At 62.5% G+C, this 9,223-nt stretch overlaps 3 protein-coding genes across 3 annotated transcripts; 2 read left to right on the top strand and 1 right to left on the bottom strand.

Annotated features, from left to right (window-relative positions):
- Positions 1–1,500: 1,500 nt before the first annotated feature.
- Positions 1,501–1,994, top strand: MNEG_10742 (hypothetical protein; the record flags this gene model as incomplete). Its single annotated transcript, XM_014040788.1, has 1 exon — positions 1,501–1,994. A coding segment is annotated over one exon (494 nt), but the record flags the coding sequence as incomplete, so codon positions are not given.
- Positions 1,995–3,262: 1,268 nt separating this feature from the next.
- MNEG_10741 (hypothetical protein) lies at positions 3,263–4,721 on the bottom strand (the record flags this gene model as incomplete). Its single annotated transcript, XM_014040787.1, has 2 exons — positions 3,263–3,457; positions 3,756–4,721. 2 exons carry the CDS (start codon positions 4,719–4,721, stop codon positions 3,263–3,265), a joined length of 1,161 nt encoding a protein of 386 aa, XP_013896241.1.
- A 2,925-nt stretch (positions 4,722–7,646) lies between these two features.
- Positions 7,647–8,767, top strand: MNEG_10740 (purine-nucleoside phosphorylase; the record flags this gene model as incomplete). The annotated part of the gene is made up of 3 exons (XM_014040786.1): positions 7,647–7,760; positions 8,103–8,136; positions 8,628–8,767. 3 exons carry the CDS (start codon positions 7,647–7,649, stop codon positions 8,765–8,767), a joined length of 288 nt encoding a protein of 95 aa, XP_013896240.1.
- Between the last annotated feature and the right edge of the window lie 456 nt (positions 8,768–9,223).

Raw genomic sequence — 9,223 nt, 5'->3', positions numbered from 1 at the left:
TGCTGCCGAGCGCGCACCTGCGGCACAGGCGGACACACCACCGAGAGGGCCCGCGGTGACGGGCGCGTCGTGCCTGCGCGCGGGGCGCATCGGCATGCAGCAGGGGCCCGGGGCTCAGCCTGGCTTAGCTTGCAGCATGGCCGTCCACGTTGATACTGCCAGCCCTTGCGGCTGCAGCCTGGGGGCCCCTCAGGCGCTCCTGCGTGCACCTGAGAAGGACGGAAGCTGGGTGGAAGCTGTACAGACCGGCGCAGGCGATGGCGTCTGCGCCGCTGCAGGGGTGCCGCTGCTCTCTAGTTTCGGGGCTGCCTTTTTCGAATCCCCTCTTCCTGCCAAGTACAGCGGTCTCCTCGCTGTGCTGCGCCTCATTTTGCAGCGCAGCGCAGCGGTGTCTCGGGTGCATGTTCCACGTGCATCGGCGAAACAACATCGATTGCAATCTTGCTCTGCCTCGCTTTCAGCGCGCCTCGACGGTGTGCTGACGCGCGCCTGTGTGCGGTGCGAGGCAACATCACCCAAAGCAGCAGGGCGCTGGTGGCGCCATCGCCCGCGTAGCTTAGCGCAGGGTTGCGCACGCTCCAAGAACGCTGTAACAGGCCCGATCCTGGATGGCTCTTGGATGGTATGTGGTCACAGGCACACGGAGAAGATTGTCTAGTTGTGTGGGCGCTGTCAATATCCGACTGCAAGTAAGGCCTGCCTTGCAGGGGGGATGGGCAAGGAGGTGGCCCATGTTGGCACAGGGCGACGGGGCGGGGAGTGTGCACGGGCACACCTGCAGCGACGGGACCAAGAAGGTTGTTCATCGCAATTGGACCCCTGTTGCCATATGTGTGTTCAACTGTGCTTGGGTCGGCGCAAGCACAGTTACCGCGCACCACGACCAGTTGCTTGACAGGTGGTGGTCAGGGCGGTGAGAGCGGCACCAGGAGTCGCCATCACTTCCGTACCCGTGTAAGATATGTTGTGTACCACATATGTGATAAGGCAGCCGTAATAACATACACGTGTGCAACAACGGACAGCAGCAGCTCGTCAAGGACGTCTGAACACAGCAAAAGACACCGCGGCGTTTTATGCAGGCGCTCGTTGCGCTCTGCGACGACTGCTTACCACCGTGGATAACCTGGCCGGGTCGACAACGCTGCGAGCTGCAGCGCAGCCTGCTGCCAGCGGGCGCAGGGCCCAGCGCAGGTGCGTCGCCCGCGCGCTTTGCGCTCACTCAGTGCGACAGCGCGCAAGCGCTGAGCGAGGCTGCAGACACACAATTGAAACGTAATACAATAGTATCATTTCATGCCTCGCATATGCCCCTGACTGCGGCATGCACAGAACAGTGTGACGATGCGCATCATGCGGGCTGCCAAGGGCGCCAGCGCAGATGGCTGAGCATTTGCATCCGCGTGCGCACATTGAGCCACCGCCATTCCAAAAACACACCTTCATTGTGTCTGCCTCACCACCAGCCTGCCTGACCGTTGCACGGCCAATGCATCGCAGAGGCGGGCAGCGAGGCAGCTTCCCCCTTGCAGCTGGCGCCCGCAGCCCAAGAGCGGCCGCCGCCGCGTGCTAGCGGCGGTGGCGATCGGCAGCAACAGCAGCAGGAGCAAGAGCAGCAACAGCAGCAGCAGCAGCAGCAGCAGCAGCAGCAGCAGCAGCAGCAGCAGCAGCAGCAGCATCACAGAGCGCGACAACGCGAGGAACAGCAGCAGCAGCAGCAAGACCATGCAGGGGTGGAGTTGAAGCCAGTTCGGGCCAACCCATTCCTAGGGGTCGACCATTTGCTTGCCAACACCCGGCGACCGCTGGTGAAAGCACGCCCAGGGGTCAGCAGCAGCAACGGCGACGGCGCCGGCAGCGGCAGCAGCGGCAAAAGCGGCGGAGTTGGCAAGGGCGGCAGCACGAATTTGGAGAGCAACGATGGCTTTAGCAGCGGCGAGCGCGCCACGATCCCGACAAGCAGCGCCGGCGCAGAGGACGCGTCTCCCGGATGAGGGCGATTGATCCCGCTCCCGGGTGCCCGTGCGTTGTCTGCTGTTGCGAGCCTAGCTTTCAGGGAGAGAGGGAGTCAAGTGTATTCTTTTACAGGACCTGTTGTGCGTTGGGCATTCAAGCCGCGGGCGCGCTAGGCCCTGGTGGCTCCAAATGTCAGGTGTCAACCTCGTGACTGGCGACCCTGTAATCTTTCCTGACCCGCCCTTTGTGACTCTACGGGAGCAATTCCGCTATAGTTCGCAAGCATCATAAGCCGGGCGGTCATCATAAGCTGGGCGAGGCCATATGCGGGATGAGCGTGTTTCGAGGCGGCACGTAGGGGCACCTCCTGGGTCAGCAAGTGAGCCGTCCCCCCCCCCCCCAGCAGGTGGTGCCGCCCCTCTCAGCAGGCAGTCGGGGGTGCTGTGGGCAATGGGTAGACGGGGGGGGCTGGTCAGTGAGTGGGCGGAGGTGAGACCATAGGGTTCAGGTTGATCGGCCCACGCACAGTCGCTGCCAGCTGAGTTCCGGCATCCAATGCACCCAGCTACCAGGGTTGACCAGTCAGAACGACACCGTGTGAAGCTTGAGGCCACCGACCTGCCCGGCTTGGGGTCATTGCCGGCTGAGGCGGGCGCCTGCTGTCGTGTGGGGAATGGTGGGGATTACGCCCGCAACGACAGGGGCAGCGAGGTGGCCAGGGCTGGCGCTGGCGGGACCATCAATCCCCGAAGTGGTCACTGCAGTTTTGCCCAGCACCACCCCCGAAAAAGTCCATTGCCGCTGCCTGCAATGGACTTGCGGGGATGCGCCCTTGGCCCCCCTTTGATGTGCGACTGCGCACTGACGACTTGCCCCGGTGTGTTACTCCGCCTGGGTGCAATATGAGCCTCCAACCCGCAGCAGAGCGCAATTTGGCATGTATAATCGCGGGCACAGCACTGCGAATTGCAAACATGTTGGTGCTGGAGCTCGAGCAAGGACTTGTGATTGTCCAAAACCCACAGCGGCGTGAGCTTGAGGGTGACCACAGTGCATAAGAATTTGTGTTTGATGTTAGGCATGGGGGCCTCCGTAACTGTCATGTGGCTGTTCCAACAGATAAGCAAAGTGCGTGTATTGCCGCATTTCACAACAGTGCGGGCGAAGCTATCAACATGCCCAAGGCATGCAGCACGATGTACACAGGGTTCAGGGACCCCAAACCCTATAACCTAAACCCCAAAGTTTGTACAGCAGCCTGAAAACGTCCAGGACATCAATTGCAGCAGGACACAACGCGGCGGCATCACTTCCGCCCCTCGACGCCGCCACCACCGCCGCCCGCGGCCTCGTCCCCCTCCCCCTTGCCGCCGCCGCCGCCGCCCCGCGCGAACCAGCGCCAGGGGAGCACCACGTTTCCGATGCGGCTGGCGCCGCGCGCTGCAAGGCCCTCCACTAACGAGGGCAGCAGCGCGCTGGACTTTGCCTCGGTCACCAGCGCCTGGCGGTTGGGTTTGGTGAGAAGTTGTTTGAGAGATGCCCTAGTGAACGGTTCTTTAATGCGACGCCGCGTGCATGAAACGACACAGGGAGGGGCGTTTCGGGGTGAGGAGAGGCGCGGCAGGTGACAGAAGAGCAGGCCGCGCACTGGAACAAGGGTAGCCGCCGTGGCCGCGCCCCAAGAAGCCTCGTGCTGGGCATGCTCCACCAACACGACAATGACGGGAACATGACACACCCATGCTCGACGCTCTCGACCGCCTGAATGCTTGCGCGCGCCCCCCACACCAGCGCCGCACCTTGGCCAGCTGCGTGTGGATCTCCCGCTCGCTGGCCTGGTGCAGCAGCGTCTGGGTGAAGTCGGGGATGACCAGCGAGACCGTCAGGTCGCCCGCCCGCCCAGCCTTGCCGCCTGGCTGCTGCGCGGGCGCAGCGTCATCTGCGTCGTCCGCCGCCCCCGCCCGTTGCGCCCGCAGCCGGCTGATCGCGAGCGCCTCCGCCGCGCGCCGCGCCGCGGCCTCGGCGGCCCCCGCGGCCGCCCGCTCGTCGTCCTCCCGCCGCCGCGCGCGCTCCGCGTCGCTGAGCCGCCGCGACGCGTCCCTCAGGCTCTGGGCGAGCTGCGCCGCCTCTGCCTGCAGTGCCGCCTGGTCCGCTGCCAACGCCCCCAGCGACTGCTGTAGCGCCGCGTTGCGCGCCTGCAGCTCCCCCTGGCTGCTGCTCAGCGCGGCCACCTGCTGCTGCAGGCCGGCCTTCTCATTGGCGAGCGCCGCCTGGCGGGCTGCGAGGTCTGACAGGTGCCTCTGCAGCTCCTCCTTCGCGGCCGCTAGCTCAGCGGTGCGCGCGGCCAGGGCGCGGTTGTCCTCCCCGAGGGCCTCCAGGTGGCGCAGCAGCCGCAAGCTGCCGGCCGCACCGGCGAGCGCGGCGCCGGCAAGGCCGCCGGCGAGCAGGAGGCGCGCGAGCGCGCGCTGCAGGCGGCGTCGGCGGGCGCGGGGCGCAGGGGCCGCCGTCAGCAGGGCAGGGGCGGCGGGGCCCTCGATTGTGCCGATGGCGGCGGCTGAACCCCAATCGCCGGTCTTGGCCATTGCCGCTGCTGCCGCCGCACGAGCGCTGAAGAACGCCGCTTGCATGTCTTCCAAGGCGCGGGATTCATGGAAGTGGACGTGCAGGTGCTGCTGTGATTGCTGAGGTGGCTGCTGCCCCTGCTTCTGCTGCTGCTGCTGCTGCTGCTGCTGCTGCTGCTGCCGCTGCTGCCGCTGCTGCTGCATCGTTGGCGCCGCTGCAGCAGAAGCGTTCGTGCTGACGCTGCTGCTGCACACCCCTACAGCTAGGTCGCCCGCGGCAACCTCCGCACCCACACACAGAGCAAGATTTTCATCATGTCTTCCAGACTCGTACACTTCCAGTGGCTCGGACGTGGCCTCCTCGACGACAGGAGCTGCCTGGATGCAAACCATTCGCGTCGGGCCTGTTAATGATACATTAAAAGTATTTTAGTATGACATGATCTTTGCTGTACCTTAGTATTACAGGGACCCCCCAGTTCTTCCTGTGGCCCTCTTCCGATCACTGTCGACGATCACTGTCGACGAGCGCCTGCAAACCGCCGTAGCACGGTATTTTTTGTTCCAACCCAACACATCAAGGTGAGTGAACTTGATTCTGCGGCAAGGACTGCTTCGCAGTGCCAAGCCTGCGTCGCCTGCAATCTTCGCAGCAAACATGGAAGTATCCTCTCCTCCTCCAAGCCTTGGCAGGGCTGCAAGCAGCCTCAGGGGAGGCCTTCAGTGATGTAGCAACCTCTCAACAGCATGCTGGGGTGGTAGCTGACTGCCCACAGGTGCGCCATCACCAACCCCCTGATCCTGTGCGTGATTGCCAGTGGCCCGTTCCGCCCGGCGCCAGTTGTGCACCGGCGCCCATTGTGCACGACAGCCTTCCCTTGCAACCCTTTCACAATACAGGCTGGCTGATCAGCTGCAGCATAACGCAAGCAACAGCAGGACGTCGCGCGTCGCGCTGTCTGGGGCTGCATGTTCAGTGGCCGCACTGAACGTGCAGCTTGTGTATTCTTGTCCAGCCAATGGAACACGCCAGGCGCAGATCGTGAGCCAGAACGGCAGCGCAAGGAACAACAACAGCAGAAGCGTCAGTGGCCGCGCAAGCAGCGCCAGCCGCGTTTTTGCGAGGTCTGCAACAACTGTGCGGGTCACGGGGAGTCCCCGACCTCACCGCGCAGCGCAATGTGATCGTGGTCCCCGGCGTCTTTGGCGTCAGTGCTGCTGCAGCATGCCATTGCGAAGCGACAACTGGGCCTTCGTCTACTCTCTCCGCAATATCAACAGGAGTGGGCACCTGGGGGGCAGACACAGGGTGCGGGCTGATCTTATCGGAGGCACAAGCTGCAGGGCTGGGTGGCGCCACAGGATTTGAAATTGGTTGGAAAAATTGGTTGGAACGACGCTTAGTGGTGCTTGTGACTTGCAACTATGCTTCGGCCTGCAATTGTACGATCCACGAAACGCACCACAGCAAAGAGTGTTTGTTGCACACACCATTACGTGTACGCTTGGAGGAATGGTTGCAAAGAGAGCAGTTGATGAGCAGATCAGGTTGGAATAATCCTTAGTCCAACTGGTGGGGATCGCATGGGGTGGGAGCCACCAGCAATCGTTGCAAGCCTGTTTGGTGGGTGACCATACGGGTTTTGTACGGCATGAATGTGGCACCAGGCAGAAGGGTCTATGGTTGTTGATTGACCCTTTATTCTTGTGCATTGTGTCCACGGCCAGCCAGCTTTCATCACCACCCAACCGTTGGCGCAGCCAACGATCACATCACCACAAGATTTTTGAATCTATGCATAGATAGACTCCGCCGTAGCATGTATGCAGTAACGAGGGTTCGATTACTTTGGGGCGCCTAGAGTGGTCACCACTGTAAAAACAGCACACGGCAGGTGTGGGAAGCAGGAGCGTGCTCAAAATGATTGGGGTATCCCCGCCCGTAACCGTTCCACCGGTACTGTATGTACTTTGTTAGCACAGAACTTGCGTCTTTGGATTCCCAAACTCGCAGCAGCATGGCAGGGCATACGCAGAAGCAGGCTGGTCAGCTGAGCTAGAGCTGACCAGGGGCACACGCCCGTCATCATTGCGTAACGCGGCCCTTCCCGACATCAACATACTGTGGAGATGCGGTGCTTTATTCTTCAAAACGTGCTTCAATTTGATACGGTGTAGACTCTGACGCAGGGGGCCAACTGCAGTGTGATCACGCTGCCTTGTGTCCAGGCGTTGTGGACCGTGCCAAACACAACCTGGCCATTGTCGAGAGGTGATTGTCAGCCATGGACATGCGGTCCATCCAGGCGCGTGCAAGTTGCGCACAGCTCGCAGGCCGAGCTCGTCGCCAGGTAAAAATATATTTCATGCGAGAATACATCTGGATCTCATGTTGCGTGTGTGATGAGACAGCGCTCCACCAGCGTTCCTGAGCCCAATGAGTGTGTCGGTGAGGTAGCGCAAGTGCAGCGGGCTGGAGCGCGCAGGCATCCACGGACCCATCCCACTTTTTGATGAATTGAACCTTACAGGGGGTCCATGCAGTTAGCATCAAGCGCACAAGATCCGGAGCAGCGAGTTTGCACAGCCTACAGCGGCAGCAGCAGTTGCGTGTCGCCGCCACCGGCAACGGCGCTCACTCCACGGACACTGCAGTGCTGCCTGCCACGGCGCAGCAGCAGCAACAGCAGCAGCAGCAGCAACAGCAGCAGCAGCGGCCTTTCGTTGGCCTCCCCGAGGAGACGTTCGCCAAGATCATGGACTGCGTGCGATGTGTCAGATCGCACAGCGACCTGGTGCCCGAGGTTGCCATTGTCCTGGGCTCTGGCCTGGGCGCCATCGCTGATGAGCTTGATGAGGCAGTGGCAATCCCATATGCAGGCGAGGCTTGTGGGGCTGTCGTTGCAAGCCACCGATCAGCAGCAGCGCGTGCCATGCGATGCGGCCGAGCGCAGCAGCGGGGCGACGCGCGGGTGATCGTCGTCCACTCACCCCAGCAGCTCTGCACGCGGGCTGCAGGCGTGACTCCCCGCCCCTTTGTCGCTGAGCGTGTGCTTTCGTACGCTGGTGGGATGGCCGATTTCTCACGCGGGCTTTCTCTGACGCCCCCTTTGCACCGCGCGGCGTCGCATGCTCCGCATCGCATCCGCAGAGATCCCCCACTTTCACGCGCCCGGCGTGGCCGGCCATCCGGGGCGGCTGGTTCTGGGGCGGCTCAAGGGCGTGCCGGCGCTCGTGCTGCAGGTGGGGCCTGCGTTGCTGCAGCTGGCGTCGTCGCAGGGCAAGCGTAGCGCATTCTTGTGTGCAATTATGTATGTTGATGCGAGAGAGGGAGAGAGAGACGACGGGGGAAGAGGGGAGTGTGTGTGGCTGTGGGGGGGGAGCTGGTGTGCGGGCACCACGTGTGTGTGCTGTGTGATGATGTCATGCTCAGCAGCAATTCATAGGGTTGCATATGGGTGCAGGGAAGGGTCGCGACTGCCTCGCCAGCCTGCAAGTCACCCCCCCCCCCGGGCCCCCGGGCGGCCCCTGCTCACCCGTAACATGCTGCACCATGCACCCCTCCCTGCGTCACCCCACCCCCAGGGGCGTTTCCACTACTACGAGGGCCACCCCATGGGTGAGGGCGGCACGCTCTACCGGGTCTCGGGCCGCGGCCCTTGTGTTGGGCCCCCGGGCTGCAGTTGGCTGCAACCCATCGGGGCGCGCGGTGGCAGTTCGACGCCCCCACCAGCCTGCACCAAAATGACCCCCGGCTGCTAGATCTGTCCTGCTGACCCTTTTTACGCAGTATCCCGCCGATCCAGCCGGCCCCCTTTGGTATCCCGGCCCCAACTGCCAATTCCACAAACCCTCAAAACGCCGTATGCTTGGCTTTGACTCTCAAAATCATCATCCCATCTCACCCCCAACCTGCGCCCCGCACCTCACACCCACACCACCACAAACCAACACGCCCCCTTTTGGACACTTACGCCCCAGAGCTTCTTGCCACCCCACAACTCCAATGATCCTCCCGATTTTGCTCTACATCTCATAACACATGACACAACATGACATTGCGTGACGTCACACGGCATTACATCATCCCATCATGCGATGCTCCCCCAGACGAGGTCATCCTGCCCATCCGCATGGCCAAGTACCTGGGCTGCCACTCCGCCATCATCACCAACGCGGCCGGCGGCCTCAACCCGGGCTTCAGCGCGGGGGACCTCATGATCATAGAGGTGGGAGGGGGGACTCTTTGAGTGTGTGTGGTTGTGGTTGTGTGTGTGCGTGTGTGTGTGTATGTTTGTGTGTGTAAGTGTGCGTGTGTGCATGCGCGAGTGGGATCAAAGCAATAAAGGCGGGGAGGTAGGGGCATGGCGCTTTCGGACGCCCGTGTGCGCCACGGCTCCCGCGTCCGTCCCTCTCTTGGCTGTGCCCTGTCGCTGTTTTGCTCTAACTTCAAGTCGGGACCATGAGCATGAGGACCTCATGCTCATGGTGTGGGTGCCTTGCACCAACGTGCATGGAAACGCAGTGCGGCTCGGCATGCGTGCGCACCGCACCCATCCACCCTCTCACAAAGAGGACCCCATTGACACGAGTGGCTCCCGCCCCTCCATGCCTTTCCCTGCCACCTGACCCCCTCCTCCCTCCTGCATACCCGCAACCCCCCATCCCCTCCCCCCCAGGACCACATCAACATGATCGGCTCCAAC

The sequence above is a fragment of the Monoraphidium neglectum genome (assembly GCF_000611645.1).
Source record: "Monoraphidium neglectum strain SAG 48.87 unplaced genomic scaffold scaffold02440, whole genome shotgun sequence".
NCBI lineage: Eukaryota > Viridiplantae > Chlorophyta > Chlorophyceae > Sphaeropleales > Selenastraceae > Monoraphidium > Monoraphidium neglectum.
The sequence above is the reverse complement of the archived record's forward strand: the minus strand, read 5'-3'. Positions and strand labels throughout refer to the sequence as shown.